We start from the raw sequence: 24,596 nt of genomic DNA, 5'->3' as shown, positions 1-24,596 counted from the left end.
TTTTTCAATATGGCCACGAGACATCGTCTTTCGACTTGACAAAGTGATTCACAGCCAAGACGTGAGTTAGCGCACGCTGCCGAGGGGAAATAACAACCTGAGCGGGTTACCAAGGCGGTGACGACGCGCAGGACGAGGAGTCAGCGGAGGGAGTGAGTAACAGCGGATGTAAGATTCCACACTGGTGTTATGAGGTGAAGCCCCTTTTGATGGGCTCTGATCATCCCCAGGTGGGCGGCTGACTTGTCGATGAAGACCCTGTCCCAGACTGTGGACAGGTGAGCGTGTCCCTCAGCCGTTAGGTGAAGTGTAGTCAACGAGGTGTGCATGAGTTCACACGCTTCTGCGAGGTTAGACAACAGGAGAAAACCGTAAGCCCCAAAGGATCTTATTTTATTTGGGAAATGATGAAATATCGCGTTATTACGTCTGAGAGAGTTTGTGAATACGTTTGCATGTTTTTGACAGGTGACAGCTACTACCTGCCCAATGGAGAAATATGAAAAGCTGGCCAAAATCGGCGAAGGTTCCTACGGTGTGGTGTTCAAATGCAGACACAGAGACACCGGACAGATAGTTGCCATTAAGAAATTTGTGGAATCTGAAGACGACCCGGTCATTAAGAAGATTGCACTGCGAGAAATACGCATGCTGAAGGTAAGAAGAGATTGGTATTACCTAATAGGATCAAGTTTGCTCACATCCAACACCACAGGTGGACACGTGCACACACGCAGGTGCACACACAGCACCTAACTTTGTTAGTAAGGTGACAGGTATGATTACAAAACCTGAAAGGCGATTGGAAACAGTCTTTAAACAAATGAACAAAAGAAAGTGTGGAGATAAAATTGGAGGCGTGTCAAGATGAATCCTCTGCAGGTTTAATGTTTAATGACACATTTTGCCAAGCATTTTGGGTTTCTGAGCGCTGACACACTCTTCATGTCCTCCGTTGGCCCTGCAGCAGCTGAAACACGTCAATCTGGTCAACCTGCTGGAGGTGTTCAGGAGGAAAAGGCGGCTGCACCTGGTGTTCGAGTTCTGTGAGCAGACCGTCCTCAACGAGCTGGACAGACACCCTCGAGGGTACGTCAGCTGCTCGGCCGTGCAACACGCAGGCTGGTGGAGTGTTGCTCAGTAGTGTTGCTGAACGTACCTGTTGGCTCTCAGTCAGAGCTGTGAATCGTACTGAAGGGCCACACCAGGAGGTGAACATAATAACTCAGGCTGCATCATCAGCAGTGTGTCTGTTGGTACCTTTATAACAATTCATGACAAAAGCGCAGTGATCGAAGTACATTTACTCGAGTACTTGCATACAGATTTGAAGCACTCGCCTTTCACTTCACTACATCTCAGACGGATAAACTGTTCGTTCTACTCCACTGCCTTTATTTGACAGTAATAGCTTCTAGTTTCTATGCTGCTCACATCATAATCATGGAACAATATAACGTGCAGTACATCAGTGTAACACTGACAGGGGCCTTTATACTGCATACTACTTTAAAGAATGGGCCCCTCCTTTTTAAGGAGTTTAGCATCCAGTTGACCTTATAACTCACTGTGTGTACAGAACGGAACAGGCTGGATTTCAAAGGGGAAGTTAAGACTGCTGCCAAGAGATTTGACAAGATGTGTCAGTGCTGGCGACAGAGCGAGGGACGAGCAGCCCAGTGTAGAGCTAAATGTGACCTCAGTGCTCAGGGGAACAGGTTCCTCTTTTTGCACCGCGCTCCAAGCGTTCCTCATGCAGCTCATGGTCACCAGATAGGATTTTGTCATGTGAACACAGCGAGCCCAGGTCACAATAGCAAGCTGCTGTCTGACCACCATTTTTCCTTTTCCCACAAGGCTGTGCAGCAGAAACTCTAGCTGCTCCTGAAAACAAAGGCGCTGTTGCCGTTAGAGACGGGCCTAAGGTTACCCGGGCGACAAGAGGGCCGTGTAAAGCACCACTTCTTTTATTGAAATAGCTGGAATAATAGATGAGGAGAACAGGACTGGTAAAGCAGTAATGTGCCTTCCTTTGTCTCTCGCCGTCTGCAGGGTACCTGAGGCTCAGCTGAAGAGTATAGTGTGGCAGACGCTGCAGGCTGTGAACTTTTGCCACAAGCACAATGTTAGTACATTTTTAATCTGGTTCTTCATTTAATGCTTTGTTTTTCATGTACTGATGGTGTGATTTTTCTCGCACAGTCTCTTTTTTTTGTCTTAAAGGATAAGTTTGGGGTTTATTAAGATTGCCTTAGAACAGCACAGTACACTCAAGTAATAGTTTCCTCTCCAAAGTGGCCATGCAGTAATTCATTCATAGTGTGATTACATTGAAAAAGAACCCATACAAAGTCTGATTGGAAAATGTATTTTTCTTACAGAATGTAGAACGCGTTTTGTTCTGCATATTCCACGATGTAGTTGCAAGGGAAAAATAACTACAGCAGCGTAAGACTTTCAACATACATACACCAACAGTGAGCAAACTCACACTTTGTTCAGGTTTCAGTGACCCACACCAGGAATCATTTAAGTCTCAGTGACTGCAGTGCAGTGTTCGGTTTCAGTATTAAAGTGTGCAGGTTTCTGATGTTTGGCTATTGTTCCTCCACGTGTTCTCCTAATTTGTCTGCCTTAAACCTCTCCCTCTGTCACTAAGAGACTGCGTGTCATGTTGCCAAATCCTTCATCCCGAGCGTTTATGTTGCAGTGCATCCACCGGGACGTAAAGCCCGAGAACATCCTCCTCACCAAAACCGGAGTCATCAAGCTCTGCGACTTTGGCTTCGCCCGCATCCTGAGTAGGTCATCCAGAGAGCCTGTGCATTTACGTGCATTTAGTGTTAATGTGCCTCTAATGACTTATTCAACACAGAACCTGCACCAGTTCCTGCCGATGGCCTCCTCACTTTCAGTGTTTCGATGAATGCATTGCATAGGAGGACCGTTCAGCCAGTTAGTGCTCCTCCGTGTAGCGTGTCTCTGTTTACCCTCCCTCCTTAGGTTTCCGTGTTGTGTTACCATACATTAACATGTAGTCATTCAGCATGCCTTGTAATCCCTTCCTCTACGATGTCTGTGTTATTTAGTGTCCATTATTCAGCATCCAAGCGTGTGTGTGTCAGTGCAAGTTATCTCCATCCTTTTGTGTGTGTCGGATACTCAGCAGGACCAGAGGATGACTACACGGACTACGTAGCGACCCGCTGGTACCGGGCCCCTGAGCTGCTGGTCGGGGACACTCAGTACGGGCCCCCAGTAGACGTGTGGGCTCTGGGCTGCGTCTTTGCCGAGCTGCTACATGGGAATCCACTGTGGCCCGGGAAATCTGACGTCGATCAGCTCTACCTCATCCGACAAACTTTAGGTACGCTGACGGGAGCACATCGAGAATTTATCCCCTTTAGTGAATAGGAAATGCAAACAAAAGAAATAAACACGAGAAAACCTGAGCATTTGTAAGTGCGACAGTTTCCTGGGAGAAGTGGTGCTTTGTCTGACAGGAATGCAGGGGTGCCAATATTTTTGGCCATGACTGTGTACTTGAACTTTAGATCATTTCTGCCTGTGTGCTTATGTATGCTTTGCAAACTGTTAAATCCCCTGAATCACCAGGAGGAAAATCAGTTACGTCATGTCTAGACTTTGCTTAGAGATAAGTTTATTTTCATGTCAGAATAAGCTTTTATGAGCAGCTACTTATACATGTTTTTTCTGCTTAAGTAATACCATAAAAATTGACTATAAGGGCTTTTCACACACCAGGCATCTTTTATTTTGAATGCAGTAAACCTGACAGGTACAGCAGATGTTTCAGATCTTAGTTCAGCATTTTCATCTGCAAAACAATTACCAAAATTTCCAGCAACACACACACTGATTCAGTTTTTGATATTGGATGAAGATTTTGATGATCTGATTTCTGCCGTCAGGTGACCTGATCCCTCGTCATCAGCAGGTCTTCCGCTCCAATGTTTTCTTCAGTGGAGTCAGTATTCCTGAACCCGACACGACGGTGCGAGTCCTGACACCATCTTTACCCTCAGTGGAGAAGTGATGAAGTCTGTTTGATGTTGATGTTTTTTCTTCTTCTTCTTTCTTTTTTTTGGATTTTGCTCTTAGGAGCCCTTGGAAAAGCGCTTCCATGGAGTTTCTCCTCATGCCCTCCAGATTATGAAGGTATGTTTACGTGCCATGGAGAATGACTGGCACATCACCATGATTTCAACTCATCACGGCTAATTTTTCAAAAGTGAAATTATCTTCTAAGTGCCTATCTTTGTCACAATTCAAAAAACATTTTAAATAAGTAATGTTTTAGGTAAATTAGTACTCTGAACTCTCTAAACTCTAAACTGGATATGGTGTCAGCCTTAAACACTCTGGGTCCAGCCAGCGTGAAATCCGTTTGTCCATGTTCTGATATGCCACGCATTTACATGCTACGTGTGTGTGCGTCTTTGTGTGAGCAGTCATGCCTGGTGATGGACCCCTCTCTCCGGCTGTCCTGCGAAGAGCTACTGGAGCTGCCTTACTTCCAGGAGGAGGGAGGGGCCAGCTGGGGCCGTGATGGCGAGCGCCCAGGGAGGCGGCACGACAAAGGCTCCCGACGCCGGCAGGCAGGGGTGAGCATGAGACAAGGCTAGCGCTGTGAGAAAACATGCCATAGCTACAGACTTACAGGCCGTGCACCATTTACCCTTCTCTCTTTTCTCTCCGTAGGCTCAGTACCTGCCTCAGCTACCCAACAGCAACATCTCACCAGCGCCGGACGTCAAGAAACAGGTGAAGCAGAAATATCACCTGCCCAACATTTAACGAAGCAGCGCGTCGATCTGCAAGTTGAACTGAGAAAGATGGACTGGCGCTATGCTATGTGCAATCATTTGAATACAGTTGCATATATTCTGGGTGTGACGGTGAGACAGCGTATTTTAATTCTGCGGTCACTTTCACTTGTAGTGTTTGTTGACATTATTATCACTTTGCACAACGCACAATAATTAGAACATTTGAAGGTTGCAGGTTAGGAAACACATTTAGGCTACAGTGATTTTTACCAAAGAATACAGTAAGTGACAGCACTGAAGACACCTTGAGCACCGCATTTTCACATCTCTACAAAACCACAGTAAATATCCTACTGAAGTCATCAGTGTGCCATCATCGCTTGGACAAGAGTACTACAGTTTTCTTCTTTTCTGGTACCTGAACGCCACGCAGGTTCGTTCTGGCTACAAAACCTATACTACATGTTAGGATTCACCTGTTAAATTAGACAGTCAAGAAAACGACATTTTTAATTATCATTATTTTCTCATATTTTATTACAAACGAATGAACGAATGTTTTAGCTTCAGGTTTACTACACATGTTGTATATTTTGTATCGTAATTCCACCCAAAATATAAATATATGATACAATACCATATAATCCTGTATAGTTGATGTTTACTTCCTGTTGTTCTACTTAAGGCTCAGGTCGGTGCTCTCAGTAATCTGATGAGTTCTTAACACATTGCAGCCTCAGTCTTTGACAACAGTCCTCAGTCTCACATGGACATTGACTCTGTTGCTCAGACACAAGACAGAAATACGCTGGGGACATCCGTCAACACCCTGACAGGCTGACACACAGCTTGACCAATCACCTGACCTTGAACTCATCAAATTACAGATGAAGCTCCCTGCTGTACGTCAGTGTAAACCAGGATGCTAACCTGGGGTTACGTATCCTCCAGTCAGTCACAAGAAACGTTCGGTATTTATTGCATAATCAGTAAAAAATAAAGTAGAATACAATTCTTTACATTCTTCTTTAAGTTTCCATTCACACCATTTACAGTCATTTCCACAAGAGACAATATTTAATGTCACCTTTCAGTTACTATCTCAGCAGGAGTTCAGCAAAGTCACATTAGAAAACAGATTCCAGTTTGTTTTTCCTTTACCACCACTTAAATGAAATTAAAATGCAAACATTTGTTTGTACTGCAGGAGTTCAATCTGAAGAGTATTTATGTGTGACAAAAATATTTCAGAAAGTCAGCTGCTTACTTGGCAATACCAGTGGAGATTCCCACCACTTAAAGTGTAAGTGCAGTTTTTAAAACAGGATTTGGGGACCATCGAAGCCCACTCAGGTTCTACATTCTGAGGTTATGTGCCAACATGTGCTCCTGTTGGCTCTGAGAAGACGCTGTCTACGTTTTTCGTGATGTCATGGCAAACCTCAAGATTTACAGGCACTAGAGAAGTTAATGTGCTCAATGTACACATGCACACAAAAAATAGGTCCCTTAGAATGAATGTAATCCACCTTTTGGAGCTTGAAGGCCAGAGAGAAAGGTTGAAAACCCAGGACTGTGCCGCAAGGCATCACTTGCAAGGCGTGGCAATGATGTTGTATCTGCGAGGCAGATTGACGAAGCTGCTGTACTCGGGGCTGACATCTATGCTGTCAGGTCCTCCAGGGCAAGAAAAGGTGAAACTCTGCAAAAGTGACACCATAAAGAGGAAGATCTCCATGCGAGCGAGGGACTCTCCAACACAAGATCTCTTTCCTGAGAGATAACAAGGAGGCCAATGAGGATACATGACTGAAATAAATGAAGGATTATGGCAGGGACTGAGTTTATAATTATCCTGTTAAATACATCATACTCCAGAAATGAAATATATTTGAAGGAAAATCACCTGCAGAGAATGGCAGGAAAGCAGCATTTTTCTTAAAGTTGCCATTCTGATCCAGGAAGTGCTGTGGGTTGAAGGACCAAGGGGCCTCCCACAGTTTTTCGTCTTTCAGAACAGAGTGCAGCAAGGGAATAATTATTGTATCCTGTTGAGACAAGACTGTATCAGATGGGACATTTTCTATAATCTGGGAACATTCTGCATCAATAACACTTTAAGTGATGAATCCAGAGCACCTTGGGAATAGTGTAACCCCTGAAAGAGATGTCCTTGAGTGCGTAGTGAGGGATGCTCATGGGGACAATATCCATAAAACGCTGAATTTCATGCAGGACTGCGTCTGTGAAAGGCAGGGACTTCCTGTCCTCCATGCAAGGACAGCGCTCCTTTCCAATCACAGTGGCGATCTCCTGCTGCATGCTCTCTTCAGAGTGTGAGAAAACAGCTAATTAATCAATGCCGAGACAAAGTACAGTACAAAGTACAGAAGTACAGTACAGTGAAATCACCAGTAAAGGAAGGAAAGCAGGTAGAAAATCTGCTTCTGTGTCCTACCTTGTATTTTTGGGTATTTGACTAGTACATTTAGTGCAAATCTGATAGTTGAGCTGGTGGTTTCAGTTCCTGCCAGGTACAGATTCATCACCGTCGACACCAAGTTGTCATAGTGGAACTCAGATGTGGAAATGTGCTTCTCCTAAGGAAATGAAACAAGAACCATTTTGCTGATATGACGACACAACCAGCAGGATCAAAATGAAAGGAGTTCAAATGTGCTTCAAGGGAGCACATCTGTGCACCTCAGCTTTTGCAGAAATATCTGTTATTATGGGGAGTGTGTGCATTTTCATCAGTGAATAAATATGTGTGATGAGTAAGTATGCTTAAAGGGACAGTTCAGGTTTTCTGAAGTGGTGTCCCATGTGTCACTGAAGCTGTTTCTGTCTGGTGGCTTTGAAGAGAGCATAGACTGATACAATGGCTTCAGTTTCCCATTAGAAAAGCCTGTCTGACAGCAAGGTGACACGGTGAGAACATTGTAAACACTCCTGTCTGCTACCTCACACAACCTTACTTAAAAAAACAAAAAAAACCTGAACTATCCCTTTAATGTGCAGAGAGTAAATAAAACAAATTGATTCTTGGTTCACCGTGACTATATGTGCGGTCATATATACCTGACTGAGTCTCATGAGGAAGCAGTCGATGTAATCTCTGGGCAAGCTGGGGTCCAGCGTGTCCTGGTGGTCCTGGATCTTCTTCATTATAAACTGCCTCAGCACTTCAATCCTGCTAAACGTTTTGTGCTGTTGGCCTGGCAGCCTTTCCATCAGCCAAGGGAAGACGTTATACAGCTGTGAGTGAAGAGGACTCGTGTGAATATTATGTCCCATAACTGGTTTTTATCTGAGGAGGAAGTACCTGCCAAGCTTTGGTATCTGTGGTGCTGCTCAGATAAAAATGCACCAACAAACTGCAGCTCATCCCCCAAAAGAGCAGACTGAAAGAATAGTTTTTGCACTTTTGAAACTTGAATTTTATGTGGTGTGACTGTGGCTTAAGAAAGTGCAATTGAATGACTGTACACTGCATTTAGAAAAAATATAAATGAGCAAATGAATGCACATTACTCATCACAAAAACCTGCAACAATGCTGGAAGCAGAAGCGTCCAGGAGCTGCTGAAAACCAATCAAAACAAAAATATTCAGTGAAAAAGCTTGAACCAGGCCTAAAGCCAATATCTCCAATAAGATTATGAATTTGCTTAATCAAAATGTTAAAGCATACAGACAGCCTGTCTAATGCAGACTTTAAGGACACACTGAATCCTGCCAAACATCTGCTTGTGTTTGTTTTTATTAAGTACACATTTCACTTTGTCAGCCACAGCAGGTAAGTTAGTGACTGTTGCGTAAGCACAAAAGCACATATCAGTGTGTCTCGACCTCTCACACAGAGACACCACCCTTATCATCGTGCCCCTCCCCTGCAGTAGTCATCTCTGACTACTGTGGCTCAAAGCCACCTCGTCTAACCACTAACACCTTACACCTCCTGCTCCTCCTCTTACCTGACCCCAGGGACTGCTACCAAATCTGGCAATCTCTGAGATTGTTTGCAGAAGGTACAGGAAGTGCTCGTCGTCATAGCTGAAGCGTTGACCGAACACCAAGCAGCAAATCACATTGGACACAGTGCAGCTCAAGAAGTAAGTGGGATCAAAAGGTGTAGCTGGAGAGAAAGGAGAAAGTGCTCACTAAAACTGAACACACTGTTCTAAGCACAAAATAGCAAACACTCTCTTTGGCCCTGCGTATTTCACGCTGCATGCAAGTTAAAAAAACAAAAAAAATACACCAGTTACACTTGCATATACACGTGCATATGTCTTAAACATTAAGATCAACACTATCCAGATCAATGCTGGTCAAACCAAGGAGCTGGGGGTGGACTTCAGCAGGCACCAACACACCCCACCCGCACTGGTGAACATCCAGGGAACAGACGTTGAGAGAGTCACCTCCTACAAGTACCTGAGCGTTCACCTCAACAACAAACTGGACTGGACTGACAACACTGACGCCCTGTACAAAAAGGGCCAGAGCAGACTGCCTGCTCAGTAGGCTGAGGGCCTTTGGAGTACAGGGTCCACTTCTCAGGAGCTTCTATGACTCTGTGGCAGCATCAGCCATCTTTTATGGTGTGGTCATCTCTGCCCGGGACAAACAGAGGCTGGACAGACTGGTGAGGAGGGCCGCCTCGGTCCTGGGCTGCTGGACTCAGTGGATGAGGTGGGTGACGGGATGACGATAGCCAAACTGTCATCCATGCTGGAGACCCCCTCCCACCCCATGCGGGACACTCTGACAGCACTGGGCAGCACCTTCAGGGACAGACTGCTCCACCCGAGCTGTGTGACGGAGAGGTACCGCCGCTCCTTCCTGCCCACTGCTGTCAGACTCCACAACAAGCACAGCTGATACAGTGGACATTTTAAAGCTGATGAATGTGTTATCTGGACAATAATACATGTGGAATAATAACTGTGCAATAATCTTTACTCGTGTAAACACTACTACAAGGATTAGTACTTATTTACTTAATCCCTGAAACAAAATCTGTGCAATAAGTTATCCATCCACTGATCATAACCTGAGGGACTCTAGTGTAAATAGTCTTTTTCTTTTCTGTACTGTGTACAGCTGCAGGTGCTTGTTTTCCTGTGTATTTACTCTTTTTGAATGCGCATCCTCCACCCTCCATATTCTGTTGGCTGCTGTAACACTGCAATTTCCCAGTTATGGCACTAAGAAAGGATTATCTTATCTTATCTTAACTTAAAGTCAAAATAAAATCTCACATGTCTTATTGACACTTTATTTAAGCAACTAAAGTCTAAAAAATATTGACTGGTTGGAACAAGACAAGTGTGGCATTTTTGAATACCTTTGGTATTACTTATGCGGGCCACCAGGTGTTTGCTCTCCTCCTGGATCCACTCTTCCATCGCCTTGCGTCCCATCCCAAAGTCTCTCAGGGTCGTCAGGGTGAAGCGGCGCAACTGCTGCCAGCGATCTCCATTACTGATCCCCAGACCTTTTAGGATGCAGGAATGGTGGTTAAATGGAAATTCATGATACATCAGGCAAAAAAAAGCTTGTTAATGTTAAGAATTATAGCTGTTAATGTGCTATGGAAATCTGAAACACGTGGTTTAAAATAAGTAAACTATGAAAACTAAAAAGAAGTAAAAATAAACTAGTGTCAAACTGAAACATGTCAAGCTGCAATAGTTTCGTAGAAACATTTGGGAACTTTTCACTAGTAAACTACGTCTGCACAGTGCAGATGATACCTTCACTGTCTTTTGGTTAGGTTAGGTTAAGGCACATATCATCAGCTTCCCATATTACCATATCCCCTGGTAGCTTTCACCAGGAAAGGAATGGGACCTCTGCCCGTGAAGTCATCTGCTTGGTCCACCAGCGCCTCCTTCACCGCATCATAGCCCACCAGGACCACAGTGCGCTGAGGGCCCAGGTACACAGTCAACACAGGCCCGTAGCTCTCACTGAGCTGGACGTGAAACACAACCGTAAACACAACTTAGATTCCTGTGCGGACATGCCAGGAACAAACACACACAAACACAGCCTGCAGCTCAAAGTCAACTGGTAAGAAAAAAGAGAAACGTAGAGAAGTAGATTTAAGCACAGTGCACGCGCAGAATTACAGTTAAGCTTCCATTCTCACCTTTAGCAGAGTTTTGAAAGGAGCCCTTTTGTCCAGCTGCAGCAGGTTTCCTATGAGAGGCAGGCCAGAGGGTCCAGGAGGTAAACGAAACCGCCGACTGCTCCTCAGGCTCCGCAGCCACAGCAAAACAACAAGCAGCCCTACTAAAATCAACATGGCCAAGAGCTCCATAATGCACACAGGTGAGCAGATCCGAGTCAGGTCTGAGCTGGTCTGCGTCTTCACAGGGAGCAGCTGGCTGGGCACTTAACTTAAAACTGCTGCTGTTTGCAGCGGTGGGAGGGGTTGCCTGAGTTTCCTGTTGTTCTCATGTGCACAGCTGACAGGAGGAAATAATGTCATAATGTTACAGCTTTTTAGACGTCATGGCTGCTGGTTTACCCCGAGGCTTCGCACAACTACACGCACAACACAAACGCCCTGAATGTGTCAAAGGTTTGGCCGCTGAAACTACTTTGTTTCGGTTAGGGAAGATCTCAGAGCGGTGTGTCATGTCAAGTGAGGACAACAACCACTGGAATTTCAGCAGAGGGATCATCAGTAAATTATTACTGTGCAGAGAGAAGAAGAATGGAGTCTGCACCAAGCGCTGAATTGCTTCAGATAAAGATGTTCTTTGTGTAGATTCAACTGTAGTAACGTCGCAGTGAGGAGTTTTTGAAAACAGGCAACATAATTCAAATAAATATGTTTATGACTGACAAACAGTTTTGGAGTTAATGATTTACCGATGGACAAGGGTCAAGGACTCTGTTTATCAAAAGAACCTTTTCTCTTCCAATGAAGGTTTCAAACTTAGGACTCTTTTGGACAATTATAGAAGTTAAATACAAAGAAACTGTAACAAAGTTCAACTGCCCTCCCTAACTGTCTGCTCTTTATTGACTTTAAAACTTGTTTTTGTGATGTTTTCTCTGATTTATTTTGTGCACTGAACATCCCGAGAGAGGAATGTCAGAGGGTGTCGTGAGCGGCACAGATTGCAAAGCCCCTTGAGGCAAATTGTGATTTGCGATTCTGGATGATATGAATAAAACTGACATGAGTTTTAGAACACGTTCACAGAGTTTATTAACATTCACACCAAAGAGAAAATACATGGAAAACCAACCAAACCAAAATACATTATTCAGAATTACACTGGGAGAGAATCTGTTCCTTAAATTTTGAGTCTGATGGGCCTGTTTGCTGTATCAGCCAGGTAACAAGAGGCATCAACTGCTCGAAAACGTTGCTGTGTCACAATAAAGCCGTGCAGGTTTGCACAGTCGTCCAGCTGTCTGAGTGGAGATCCTCTTTTCACCGCGCTGTGGCCATGAGCTGGTACCTGCGAGGCATATTGGCAAAGCCACTGTACTCTGGAATGAGGGTCATACCGTCAGGGCCTTCAGGGCAGGAAAAGGTGAAATGCTGCAGCAGCGACACCAGGAAGAGAAAAAGCTCCATACGAGCAAGGGACTCGCCAACGCAGGCTCTCTTCCCTGTGGAGAGACACAAATTGCGTCAGACTGAAAAGACATGGAGTGTGATGTGGCAGAAAATGTCTTAGACAAACTGCACTCACAGACAAAACTTAATATAACGCACATTCATATAAGGTTGTTAATGTAATTCCAGCTTGTTAACATGCACGTTAGCTGATGATTTGTCAGCTAACAGGACCGAGTTTTACCTGCAGCAAATGGCAGAAACGCAGGATTTTTCTTGAAGTTGCCATTCTGGTCCAGGAAGTGGTCAGGGTTGAAAGACCAGGGAGTTTGCCATTGCTTTTCCTCTTTCAGCACAGAGTGCAACAAGGGGAATATCACAGTGCCCTGTTGAGACGAGACATCATGTTGGGGTCACAGTGCAATTTTTTTCCTCTAAGGAACATGATGCCCTGGGATGGAGGATACCTTGGGGATTGTATAACCCCTGAACGAGATGTCCTGGAGTGCATAATGAGGGAGACCGAAGGGGACTATGTCCAGAAAACGCTGCACCTCGTGGATGACTGCATCTGTGAAGGGGAGGGACTTCCTGTCCTCCATTTTTGGACAACGTTCATGTTCAATCAGAGAGTCAATCTCCTGCTGCATTTTCTCTGCAGGTGGGACAAAAATAAACACATTTCCACTCCATTATTATTGATTATGTTGAGCAGGTTCAGATCTGAACCACCACAGTGTATTTAAGCTCAGGTCTACCCTGAATGTTGGGGTATTTGATCAGCACACTGAGGGCATATCTGAGGGTGGAGCTTGTGGTTTCCGTTCCTGCCAGGAAAAGATTCATCACTGTTGACACCAAGTTTTCATTGTGGAACTCAGTTGTGGGAATGTCCTTTTCCTGAGAAGACAAATTGGTGTAAGATCAACAATGTAGTCAAAATTCAAAAATACAAAACACACTTCAGTCAGCAGGCATTTGAATGAGAAATCCCTTAAAAACAACCAAGTAATCGTAAAGTTCTTTCCAACCTGATCCATTCGGATGAGAAAGCAGTCAATATAGTCTCTTGGGGAGCTGGGGTCCAGTGTGTCTTTGTGCTCCTGGATCTTCATCTTGACAAACTCTCTCAGCTCCTTAATGTGAGCGAACATAGTGTGCTGGGGTCCGGGCAGATGCTCCATGAGCCAGGGAAAGATGTTGTACATCTGTGGGAGGGAAGCAGTCACACTGCAGTGTTGTTCCTCATGGGACAGTAATGTAGAAATGTGTTCAGTATGTGGGACAGTCGTTTCAAAATTCCAAAATCATGGGCAGGTTTTGGCAGAATATTTTCTCGTTATGTATCAGTGATGATAAGCAGACTAGGAATAACATGGATTTATATTTGGAGGACCATCAGCTTCTGACTTTCAGGCTCCCACCTCCACTCACCTGACCCAAAAAGCTGCTATTGAACTTCAAAACCCCATTTATCATGCTGAGGAGGTGCAGGAACTTCTTGTCGTCGTAGCTGAAGCGTTGGCTGAACACCATGCAACAGATCACATTGGACACAGTGCAGCTCAACAGGAAGGTGGGGTCAAACGGCTTGGCTAGAGGAGCGGAGGAAGACAACTGATCAGAGGAAAAACTGATGATGAAGACCAAGAGGCGGAACGTGTTTTTGCCTGCCATATAAATGCTTCAGATACCAGAAGAAATGCGACTCATTTGGGATCTTTTGAGCAACCGTTTCAGGGCATCAACGGTCACAATTTGGATCCTGCCGTGTCAGTGTTTTTCAAGCAACCTGAAACCACAATCCTTGACCCTGCATGCACAACACAAAGCTATCTGGGTGTTTGGACATACTCACAATCTGCTTCACAGGTTTCACTGTGGTAACCTCTTTAATTTTAGCCAATCATTAACTTGTATTGATGATCATAAAATGTGAAAAAGTATTATTTAAATTCACATTAATGAGCCGGTCACCTCCAGTGTGACAGTTAACCACACGTGATATTTGTTGAAATGTGGTTTAAATATTTGGCATCTTAGTTAATCAAAGCTGTGAGTTAAGCTCAAGCTCGTTGCAGGCAACCATCAGAAAGAGCTGAGAGTTAAAGCGTGTGGCCGGAGCAAGAGAGATAAATGCGCATCAGCCACACCTTTGAATGTATTTATGCGGGCTATCAAGTGTCTGCTCTCCTCTTGGATCCACTCTTCCATCCCTTTGCGTCCCATCCCAAAGTCTCTCAGGGTTGACAGTGTGAAACGTCGCAGCTGGCGCCAGCGCTCGCCGTTGCTGATCCCCAAACCTGACAACAGGAAATGGGTGCTTGTTGACCAAATGGAAAAGAAGCCGTGTAAATACAGAGACATGCAGGCATGAAACCACTGACAAACCACCCATATCTTTTGACAGGCATGACAGATACTAAGTGTCTTGCGTTACCATAGCCCTCTGTTGCTTTCATCAGAAACGGCAGCGGCCCTCTGCCCGTGAAGTCATCTGCCTGGTCCACTAGAGCCTCCTTGACTGCGTCATATCCCACCAGAACAACCGTCCGCTGCCAGCCCAGGTACAACGTCATCACAGGACCATAGATTTCACTGAACTAGACAAAGACACGATGTGTCAGGGTAGTAAACACTCTGATGCTAATTTTAATAATTTATTGTTAAACTCACTTTGACAAAGCTCTTGAAAGGTGTTCTTTTTTCCAGCTGTGGCAGGTTTCCTATGAGAGGAAGTGCAGCAGGTCCTGGAGGCAAGTGATACTTCCTGCTGTTTTTTACCCTCAGCAGCCACAGCAGAGCTAAGATTAGCCCTGCCAAGATCACTGTCGCAGCAAGGTCCATGATGCTCCTTCCGCTGTGTCTTCTCCACTCTTCCCTGGTCAGCAGGCCTCTTTTATACACAATTTCACTCTGTGAATGCTGGTAATAGATGATGGTGTTTATATTTAACAGAGAGCTGGTGGGAGTTTTGCACTATGCAACAGGTGAGTCATGTGACTCTCCTGTGTATCGTCATGCACCTTCACCTGATTTTTGCTTTGCAGCAGCTGGCCAGCGGTGGCTTCCTGGCCCCTTCCTCTCCGCTAACATAAAATATCCTCAGACCACATTCATTCATTCTTGATCCAAACTTCAAACTCTGAACTGCAAATGGCTGAATACATCATTAAGTCAGTTTACCATCCGCGCTGCACACTCCAGTGAAAACTCCCTTTCACACCACATCATTCTGTACGCTGTGCGTCAGTAAATCAAGTCTGTGAGCGGAGCCTCAGATTGTTAAACGGTTATGTAACGTATTCTGTTTATTTTGTGCCATCAGGACAAGATAAGGATTAAAGAGTGAAGCTGAAGAAAGAGGAACAAACACAGGGAGTAATCTAACAAAGCTTTCACGTGCTCTTTTTAGACTTTTACTGCAAACCCATTGCTTCATTCATCCATCATCCATCTTGTTTATTCAGTAAATGTTCTGGCCAGCATTCATTTGTTTGTGTGTCCAACATTTAAGGCCATGCAAACAGTTTACTTCCACTAAAGATGTTCCAGTTTTTGCTTGTTCTGGCCATAAAGTTTGACTGAATGTTTCTGTGTGGTCCCTCATGTGTTTGCTTTTCTCCTGCGTCCGCTCTTCAGAAATACAAAATAACAGCACTGCCTATTACCATTATCACCCTGAAAACAAAGCACACAATGACTATATTGAATATGTTTTCCACACCAGATAAATACACAGAGCAAATAAATAAAATAACAAAACATTTTAGGAAACAAGACAAGAGCAGGAGGAGGTGCATGCACGCATGCACGTGCATACACACACACACACACCATTCAGGAAGCACTTTAGGGGAAATAAATGGAGAAATAAAAAAAAAATTGTATAGAAGTCGTCATTATCATTGATTTGAACACACCCTTTGTTACACTGAACTGACTCTTTGACTGGATATCTGGACCACTGACAGTCCAGGTATGATGTCATCACAGCCCTGTGGCTTTCACTGAGGTGAACCCAGACATCATGTGATAATAAATAAATTAAAATACAACCACAACATCAAAAACTCTTAAAATTAGGTGTGAACTCTTAAATGCTGAGTGAGCTGATGCTGATGCTGATGCTGTGCTTTAATGGCACATTAAAGTAACACATTCCTGACCATGTGTTACTGAACTACAAAACAGACACAACCTGTGGCTTTGGGGGGATGATCTCCGGGATAGATGGCTGTTTGGCCTGGTTTGGTAATCAGACCAATATTGAGCAATGAGGCTTAAAAGTGCTGCATGATCATATGATAAGCACAAGTGATCTTTGTGGTAAAAAGATAATCGAAAAGTGCTGTGGTTCTAAGCATGAAGAATTAAATTTGGAAAAGAGAATATTCTCCAGGATGTCGATGATTTATTTTCGTTTGTGTGAAAGTTGGGATCATGACCACTTGGTCAGTCCTGACATTAAGAAGGCGTCTGTAGTTGTTCCATCGGGCTTTCCTTTCACTCAGTGGTTTGGACGCAGTCTTTGCTGGATGTTCTCAGTACATGTAACCCATTCAGGCGTAAAGTCTGCAAGCACACACATATACACAAATCCACATCCAGCACATGGGACATAAACCCAAGAGATTATTTTTCCTATGCGACAAAATCTCCGATAAGCTCACGCGGCCGTTCAGGCTCTGCATATTTGCTTTTGTGCAAATCTGCTCCATCATCCCTCCTGTCCAAAGTTTGGCCTGCTGTCTGCGCTGATGCTCCAGACCAGCCAACAAACAGCAGATGGATTGAGAGAGAAAGACGCACAGTCATAACTGACAGCAGGATTTATTTAGCGTTGGGCTGCAGTTTTTGTAAAATGATGGTATGTGCAGATGGTGGGTGTTTTCAGAAAAAGGAAATCGGGCAATGTGTAATGGATGAGGAGGAAATACACACAGAGGCCAACATTAAAAAAAAAAGCAAGTATAAAATGAACATAGTGGTGAGACAAACAGCGGAGAGACACAACTGTCTAAGTTCTGAAACTAAAATTTCCTCGTGAACATCTGCATGGCTGTTGGAAAGACTGATACAACACAGACAGACACTGTTCAGAGGAGTCAAGATCATGAATGATTTACCTGAAGAGCACAGGCACAAAGCCAGGAAGAAGACCTTCATTAATTTATAAATTAGACGTATAGATAACCCAACGAGGGATTCATTAATAACAATGCCCTTATAGTAAAAAGGAATACCAACAAAGGTTTTGTGAGAGTAAAGGGTCTCTCAGTTTCCTTCCCTTGAAAACTAAAAAGCAAATCCTCCACAGTCAAACGCATCAAAGTCGGAGTCTCCTTCAAAGTCGAAGCTGTTGAAGTGCGGGGAGTCGACGTCCTGGCTGCAGGCGTGGAAGGAGCCTCCTGCGGGGAGTTCGGAGAAGCCCCCGGCGCCAAGGGCCATCTCTGGGGCCCTGCTGGCGAGAGGAGAGGAAGGGGAGCAGGAGTTGAGGTAGCCCAGAGCGGAGGAGGCCGCTGCCCCTCCCATCAGCAGGCACACTGCCCTCACTGCCCGGGCATCGCTGCTGTTGCCATGGCGAAGACAATCTGACACACGATGAGGCGGGGCCACCGAAACACTACGCTGAGCCCGCCATGATCCACCGGCTGCGGAAGAAATTTGGAAAATAATATGAACAGCATGCGACATTATAATTAAATCGTCTGTATTCATTAAACACACCAAATTAGGGAAAAGTTGCCAAATTCTCAGTTTAATTTTCAACGCATAGTTTGAGTCCCCCTCCCCAAAGCAAAGTCTTCCAGGAATCCTGGATGTGTGTGGGATCAAGTAGCAGCAGACCGTCACTGTATAAGATGGACACTGTATAAACACCAACATCAGCCGTGTGTATTTGGATCATTTGCACAAAACACATAACAACTGAGAACTCAACCAAAAAGATTTTCCCTCACACATCCATCACAGGTGTTGGCCTGACAAACCAGAAGTAAAAGGCAAGTGGAGGCTTAAATTTAGTCGGTGGAAACAAATTGGAGACGTCTTTCATGTTGTCTGCTGGACGTGTGAATGGAAAAATGTTTGCTTACCTGGCAATAACCTGATATTGCCTTTTAATCTTTCCGCTCACCCTCCTTCCACACAGGAAAAGAGCCACACTACACTGTGTGCACTAAAGCACAAATGAAGAAAACACGCTCATCACTCCGACACAAGCACAGAAAAATTCACTTTAAGGCAGCATCCTTTTGCTTGTAACTGGTTGCTGGTTGGTTCTGTTTCTTTATGCCACCATTCAACTGGATGAATGGCGTTCTGTAATTTGCTGGTGTTGAACACTCTGCTGAATGTAACCAAGATGGTGTCATTGAAGTGATGAAGATGTTGTCCTCACTGTGCACCGAGCTCTCTCGCTGTGCTGGACTCCCTAATGTAACTACGACCTGTGGGTTACTGCTATGACCTGAGAGCAGACCTTGGCTCTGGCCTCTGTCTCTGAAGGAGCCTCCTCGTTCGGTGACTCGAGACAGAGGAGGGGTGCCCTCGCTGACCCTGGGCGACCCGGGTTCTTTATCGCTGGAGGAGTCGGGCAGGGGGTCTCTGTCGGTGATGCAGGGAGTGATGCTGCGCTGTCTCTGAAGGGTCAGGGGTGACGTGACACCCTGCAAGAAGATACAAACGTAAGAGATAACACTGACACTGAAGCCTCATATATTATGACCCAATGAACTCCCTTTCTGTGTGTGAAGATGCTGGTTTTAAAATGTTTTCAGGTTCACGCTACAAGACACGAGAGGTGTGATGTTGACATGAGGACATGAAAACAGGGTTGACTGAAACAAGAGTAAAATCAGGCTAAAGTCAAAACTGCTGACTCACCTCCCTCACTTTCCTGATCAATTTCAGCCACAGACTGTAAAAGATACAAGGATGAGTCATTATACTTGAACCAGAGCCAGATTTGTAGATGATTATAGCAGCACGAGAGCAAGTGCAGTGCTGTCCCAATCTGATAACCATCTGCACAGTCAGTGGGACAAACAAGACCTCAACCCTGGCATTTGCAAAAGTCAACATGTCACCATGTGCGCTTAACATCTAATAATGAGTGTGGCAAAGGGCTTTTGAGCCCGTTGTGTGACACCCACTTGCAGTCATCGGGGTTGTCAGTGAGGAGCAGCAGGAACTTGTTCTGCGGTAGGATGAGGGCGAAGCAGCAGTCCCTCCTGCCCCCCGGAGGCAACTTGGGCAGGTCAAGAATTTCTCGTCCCTCTGCAATCGACTCACAGTTGGTTTGTAGCGCCACCACCTGGTCAGGAGGGGACTCTGCGTCCCGGCACACCAGCAGGCTTCCCTCCACGGTCAGCACGAGGTACCTCTCCTTCCACTGCTTAAACATGAAGCCCCCTGCGGCAGAAGAAGAAACAGAGACACTGAGCGTGCAGGAGGCGGAGTCTGGAGTGATTTACCGCGGATCACAGGAGATTAGCAGCTGCTGCAGATGAAAACAGACGTGGAAGAGTCATGCTCACAGTTACAAAGGCAACATGTTTGTGTTTTACAGGCGTTAAAATGGATTCTAACATTTACTAATTAGCACAAAGTAGGCTGATGGCAATGCCAACAATGGTTATAAAAGGTATCAGATAAATTAAAATGTTGACCTGATGAACCAAATATCATGGAAATCGCTGCCATAGTTGTTTATGTATTTCAGTCTGGATGAAAGTGGTGAACCAACAGAGCAACATAGAGCTGCTAGCATCACTAAAATCTATCAGTCATCTTTAAAATTACCGTCTGTCAGTATAGCGGAGAGTTTGCGATTTTCCTCTTTCCTCTCTGTCTCATGAAACACAACCATATTGTCTTGATCAACATTATTTAATGCCTTCCAAACTTTGTAGTAGCCCATAATTAAACTGTGAGAGCGATAAAAGAATATAAACACCTGAAATTTAGAAATACATGAGAGGCATTCATTTACACTTGGAGTAAGGTGCTGTTCAAACATACGGCATATCCTATTTTAAAAATACCACAATGACAAGAACAAATAAATAGAAAAGGAAGACAACAGCGTTAAAAGTGGTATTAAATTGTGAATGTTACAAGTAAATAATAATGTAAATCTTCCCTTCCCTGAAACCAGTCATCTCAGGCAAATCTATAAGTAATATTTGCACTTTTAAGTGTTTCGTGAGTCTGGATCTCTTGAGGGAACCTTCGGCCTGTAGAAGCAAAAGGAAAAGCTTCTGAACGCACTGTGAGCTTTCAGGACAGGACAGGACAGACACACATGATCACGTTAGATTGTAAGTGTCCCAGACAGCCGTCCATTGTGTAATAATCATATTAGATGGAGAGCACATGCTGGTGAATGTGGAAGATCTGCTCTATTTCTCCATACAGAGGATTAAAGATCAGCAGGTGGATTGTGCAGAAGAGAGCGAGAGAGGCTGATTGATAGAGGAATCTGAGTTTAGACGCCGGTTATCATGGCCTCTGTTTAGAAACACTGCAACAACATTACAGATTTTACATAATAAATCATTATAGTTAAGGTATTTTACTACAGTTAACCCACAGTTATGGGAAGAAAAAAGTAAAAAATTTAATCTTTACTGCTGATATTGCTAGAAATGTCTGCTGAGCATCATCAAATGAAACTGAAGGAGATATAAAACAGATGTAACATAAGCACAGAGACATGAAACGCTGGCTGAGTCCTGAATCCTGACTTGGCTTTGAGATCGAACATCTCGTCATTCTATAAAAACACATCTGGGAGCGATTACTTCCAACAAAGCGACTCTCAGATTGATATTCCTCATCCTGCAGTCAAAAGGCTGATCTCAGTCACTGCTCCTCTTCATTCAATCGCGTTAACAGCCTTATGGATTTTTGCTGCCCTAAGAGCAATAAAAGCCAACAGTTGATTACTTCTAACAGAGAAAGACTGATACACTCAATGCAATAAATCTAAATGTAAGACTATAACAGTGTAGCCTAATGTTTGTTTGCATTTTTAGGTCAAAGCTCTTCTCATGGACCAAATAATGACATCAACACTGCTGAGAAACAACACTGCTAACCCTGTTGTCAAGTACAAACAGTCAGCCATATGTGGGCAGGCAACAGGGCGACATAAAATATGAGCTTGACTTCTGAAGCGGCAGAAAGAGCACCAGCCTGAAGCAAACAACAATCAGACAAAGAACCACAGCCATCACATGAAGGCAGAGAACAGATGAAGGAACCAGAGCAGGCTTACCGTATTTCCTGAGGAAGCCTCGGTGAACCCCTGCTGTGCTCATGCTGGTGGTCATCACAGCGACAGGGACCGAAATGAGAGTCGGAGCGTTTGATGCTGAAAAATAGGCTAAGAGAGAGCGACAGGGAGAGAGAGAGGGAGACAATAATCCCCACTATTTAGGCCTTCCTCCATTAAACCCTCGCTGTTGTGAGTGGAATTGGAGCCGTCAAGAACATCAAGGCAAATAATCATAATAGCAATGGATAAATCCCACCAGAACGATCCCACAGTTTTGATCGCGGCCATCACCAGATGTCACGCTGGACTTTCCAATGCTGCTCCACTCTCAGGAACACATACGCAGATTTAAGCCTCCGTTCGCAGTCCTGCGCACAACATATGGCTGATCCATAATAGCTTATCATTAAACTGTCATCAGACCTGTTTCTCAGTGTATCTCTGAGCCCTTGGATGGCCTGCGAACCAGGGCTTGGATCACCTCCCGCTCAGGCAGATTAAAAACAGAGGGATTATTATTCTTGCACAGCTGGAGGCCTGTTGTTGCAGTGCTGTTGATAGGCCCAACCAAGATTTTAATCTGCCCAGACCTGGGATACGTGGCCAAGCATCAACCTCCAAGATATTAACTGTTTTTCAATGTCAAATATCCTGGTGGGATTAAACGACATTCACTGTATCGGCCTGCTGTTGCTTATCACACTGATAATAACATTATGTAACAACAGGGATCCAGGAGAGCCACCATCACGACACAATCAAACAGGCCTTGTGTTCACGAAAGAGAAAGAGGGACACATAATTCATATATCCCACGGGAAAACTAAGTACATCAAGAAGGATTCAGCAGGAAATGACAAACAGAATCTGAACACACACTGTTCTTTATAGCTCCCTCCTGGTTTGTTGTCACTTTGCCCTCATCCAGGAGTCCCTCTGATTCAGTGGCTTCCTCATGGACACTTCAGTAAACCCAACTGGTCTTAAATCAGGGACTTCTGGTTGAGCAAAAACCCACACCAAGACGCTTGTCCTCCCACCGCAGTCTTCTGCGCTGACGTTTCACGCAGCAGAAATCCCTGCTCAAGAACGAGAGCAAATCAAACCATGTTGTCTCTCGCCAGGTGAAGCCTGTTTGCCTGCATCTGGATGAAAATCCTCCAAATTTGTGAGTGAGAGGGACATAATCTCATTAAATATGAATTAAACTGATACATGCTGGGGTTCTGTAATTTGGAAACATTTTGTAAGCCAATCAAGCTAACTGAATTAAATCAAAAACCTTCTTTCTCTGCTTTGCAGTACAATCATCCTGTCACAAGAAACTTTAATATCCATACAGGACTGGTGCTCGACCTGTCCTGAACCTTTTCATTGAGGTTATACTGACAGTATAATAACAGTGATTTTATTGATTTATTTTTGTTGCCAGATCAATGCTGACCACCACTGCTGTGTATATAACGGACAGCCACAGTGTCCACGTTTTCAGCTCACTGCCACACTGTTCAGACTCACTGGCACCAAAAAGCGGGATCGAGTCCCACATGCACGGTGTATGCTTTCACACTAAAATTAAAAACACTTGACAACCTGACAAAAACAAGCAGGTAACTGAAGAAATGTGCTAACAACAAACATCCCAAACAAAACGAAACCAAGCCTGTCACCAGTGATGTGTCAGGAATTTTGTTTGAAGCCTCGTTCTGTTTAAAGTGACTCTAAAAACTTCCTAATTGTAAACAGAGAGTTATTAAAAGCCGAGGATGAGACTCCTTACAGTCACAGTCTGTATTGTCAAGTGGATTTTTATGAAGTCGACGTATAAGAGAAAGCAGATGTTCAGAATGGCGGCAGTCGGCCTCAGCAGGCGTCTGCTCTGCTGTGCTGCTCTCAACGCGAAGGCCAAGCCGACTCTTAAAGGGTTCAGTCTTGTCACTTTCACGCTCGCCTCTGTTGGAGCCAACCCAAAGCGACCACGACGACACAAATATTTTGTTTTGATTTGGCCCAGTATAAGCTGATGTTTATTATCACCATCACCCTTTGGGCCAAGTAGATAAGAAGAACAGTTGTGAAAACACTGTCACTGTGAGATACGAGCGTGTCAGTATTGTTTCATTCAATTGGTGTATGTTCCCATTCTTGTAACCAAAGTGCCCATACACGTGTACTCACCTACAAGTTGCTCAGTAAAAGCTAAGAGAACTTTTAACATGAGTTGACATCACAGCCTTTATTTGCTGTTTACCTTAATGCAATCTGATAAGGTATTTCAGGCCTTCACTTCTGTCACCAGCAGGGGGCAGAAGAGTCTGCGTAAACTTTCACCAGTGACGTGTCATCAAAGTCCCTGTGATGTATCAACAGGTCGGGGGAAGCAGTTTGTCTGTCTGCATCCAGTCTGCAGTAAGAAGATGAAGGAGAGGAAGAAGAGCGAGAAGGTGGGTGGGGGGTGGGGGGCTGTAGCTGGGAGAGCAGCAGGAAGGTGTTTCCCATGTCTCAAAGCCAACAGCGACTCTCCTTCGAAACAGTTCAGCAGGCCCTGCAGACTAACTGGATATTGGCACTGCAGTCTGCCTTTGTGAGAGAACATAATAACTGTTGTCCACATAACTTCTTTTTGTTCGCACAAGTGGTTTATAACTGGAAACATGTGCTTTCAACTCTGCTAATCCCCTTTTAGGTTGATCTAAAAATCCCTAAGTCTTTAAGTCTTGCTGTTGGGTGAATCAGGTTTGCTGGGTTTTTGGTGTGGCTCAAACTTAAACACTGAGCTGAAGCCCAGCCCCCCTCCAGAACCCAAACACTCACTCCTTCCAGCCCCATCCAGCCCCAAAAACTTTGTGTTTTTGAGTAGAACGCCCCTCTTTCTTGTACAGGACCCCCTTGGTGACCCTCTCCCCTCCCTCCTGCACCCCCCCCCCTCTCTGTGG

The 24,596-nt window shown here is 44.6% G+C and overlaps 4 protein-coding genes across 9 annotated transcripts; 1 reads left to right on the top strand and 3 right to left on the bottom strand.

Moving 5' to 3' along the window:
- The first annotated feature begins 11 nt into the window (after positions 1-11).
- LOC124059651 (cyclin-dependent kinase-like 1) lies at positions 12-5,831 on the top strand. 6 transcript variants are annotated; one of them, XM_046389857.1, is made up of 11 exons: positions 12-152; positions 231-278; positions 469-657; positions 968-1,089; positions 2,053-2,125; positions 2,711-2,801; positions 3,167-3,367; positions 3,933-4,015; positions 4,123-4,179; positions 4,473-4,625; positions 4,723-5,831. In XM_046389857.1, exons 3-11 carry the CDS (start codon positions 490-492, stop codon positions 4,816-4,818), a joined length of 1,044 nt encoding a protein of 347 aa, XP_046245813.1. In that variant the 5' UTR covers positions 12-152; positions 231-278; positions 469-489; the 3' UTR covers positions 4,819-5,831. The 6 variants fall into 6 exon arrangements, with proteins under 6 accessions (XP_046245813.1, XP_046245815.1, XP_046245809.1 ...); XM_046389859.1 differs by having other exon boundaries at positions 231-371; positions 3,170-3,367; XM_046389853.1 differs by having other exon boundaries at positions 231-371.
- LOC124059647 (cytochrome P450 2F5-like) lies at positions 5,742-11,308 on the bottom strand. The gene is made up of 9 exons (XM_046389849.1): positions 10,950-11,308; positions 10,610-10,772; positions 10,143-10,292; positions 8,767-8,927; positions 7,872-8,048; positions 7,249-7,390; positions 6,930-7,117; positions 6,697-6,838; positions 5,742-6,563 (listed from the first exon to the last, which is right to left on the bottom strand). The coding sequence occupies exons 1-9, from the start codon at positions 11,118-11,120 to the stop codon at positions 6,379-6,381; spliced, it is 1,479 nt and encodes a 492-aa protein (XP_046245805.1). The 5' UTR covers positions 11,121-11,308; the 3' UTR covers positions 5,742-6,378.
- A 693-nt stretch (positions 11,309-12,001) lies between these two features.
- On the bottom strand, positions 12,002-15,610 carry LOC124059649 (cytochrome P450 2F3-like). Its single transcript, XM_046389850.1, has 10 exons — positions 15,410-15,610; positions 15,054-15,302; positions 14,818-14,980; positions 14,531-14,680; positions 13,812-13,972; positions 13,409-13,585; positions 13,136-13,277; positions 12,845-13,032; positions 12,622-12,763; positions 12,002-12,430 (listed from the first exon to the last, which is right to left on the bottom strand). The coding sequence occupies exons 2-10, from the start codon at positions 15,222-15,224 to the stop codon at positions 12,249-12,251; spliced, it is 1,476 nt and encodes a 491-aa protein (XP_046245806.1). The 5' UTR covers positions 15,225-15,302; positions 15,410-15,610; the 3' UTR covers positions 12,002-12,248.
- Positions 15,611-17,509: 1,899 nt separating this feature from the next.
- Positions 17,510-19,896, bottom strand: si:ch1073-83n3.2. The gene is made up of 4 exons (XM_046388886.1): positions 19,535-19,896; positions 19,266-19,299; positions 18,862-19,048; positions 17,510-18,031 (listed from the first exon to the last, which is right to left on the bottom strand). Exons 1-4 carry the CDS (start codon positions 19,783-19,785, stop codon positions 17,676-17,678), a joined length of 828 nt encoding a protein of 275 aa, XP_046244842.1. The 5' UTR covers positions 19,786-19,896; the 3' UTR covers positions 17,510-17,675.
- Positions 19,897-24,596: the final 4,700 nt, after the last annotated feature.

Source organism: Scatophagus argus, chromosome 5 (genome assembly GCF_020382885.2).
Source record: "Scatophagus argus isolate fScaArg1 chromosome 5, fScaArg1.pri, whole genome shotgun sequence".
Lineage (NCBI taxonomy): Eukaryota > Metazoa > Chordata > Actinopteri > Scatophagidae > Scatophagus > Scatophagus argus.
This window is presented reverse-complemented; position numbering and strand designations above follow the sequence as displayed.

What these genes read in the sequence shown, in the direction of transcription:
- si:ch1073-83n3.2 (XM_046388886.1), bottom strand. Translation starts at nt 19,785, where the DNA reads ATGTTTAAGCAGTGGAAGGAGAGGTACCTCGTGCTGACCGTGGAGGGA. An exon ending in GACAACCCCGATGACTGCAA is followed by an intron (nt 19,300 to 19,534) that starts GTGGGTGTCACA and finishes TATCTTTTACAG; the next exon opens with TCTGTGGCTGAAATTGATCA. An exon ending in AGACAGAGGCCAGAGCCAAG is followed by an intron (nt 18,032 to 18,861) that starts GTCTGCTCTCAG and finishes TTTCTTCCGCAG; the next exon opens with CCGGTGGATCATGGCGGGCT.
- LOC124059649 (XM_046389850.1), bottom strand. Translation starts at nt 15,224, where the DNA reads ATGGACCTTGCTGCGACAGTGATCTTGGCAGGGCTAATCTTAGCTCTG. An exon ending in GAAAGCAACAGAGGGCTATG is followed by an intron (nt 14,681 to 14,817) that starts GTAACGCAAGAC and finishes TCCTGTTGTCAG; the next exon opens with GTTTGGGGATCAGCAACGGC. An exon ending in GGGGTTATACAATCCCCAAG is followed by an intron (nt 12,764 to 12,844) that starts GTATCCTCCATC and finishes TCGTCTCAACAG; the next exon opens with GGCACTGTGATATTCCCCTT.
- LOC124059647 (XM_046389849.1), bottom strand. Translation starts at nt 11,120, where the DNA reads ATGGAGCTCTTGGCCATGTTGATTTTAGTAGGGCTGCTTGTTGTTTTG. An exon ending in GTAGCAGTCCCTGGGGTCAG is followed by an intron (nt 8,049 to 8,766) that starts GTAAGAGGAGGA and finishes CTTCACTCACAG; the next exon opens with CTGTATAACGTCTTCCCTTG. An exon ending in TTTCCTGCCATTCTCTGCAG is followed by an intron (nt 6,564 to 6,696) that starts GTGATTTTCCTT and finishes GTTATCTCTCAG; the next exon opens with GAAAGAGATCTTGTGTTGGA.
- LOC124059651 (XM_046389857.1), top strand. Translation starts at nt 490, where the DNA reads ATGGAGAAATATGAAAAGCTGGCCAAAATCGGCGAAGGTTCCTACGGT. An exon ending in CTGGACAGACACCCTCGAGG is followed by an intron (nt 1,090 to 2,052) that starts GTACGTCAGCTG and finishes CGCCGTCTGCAG; the next exon opens with GGTACCTGAGGCTCAGCTGA. An exon ending in CCTCATCCGACAAACTTTAG is followed by an intron (nt 3,368 to 3,932) that starts GTACGCTGACGG and finishes TTCTGCCGTCAG; the next exon opens with GTGACCTGATCCCTCGTCAT.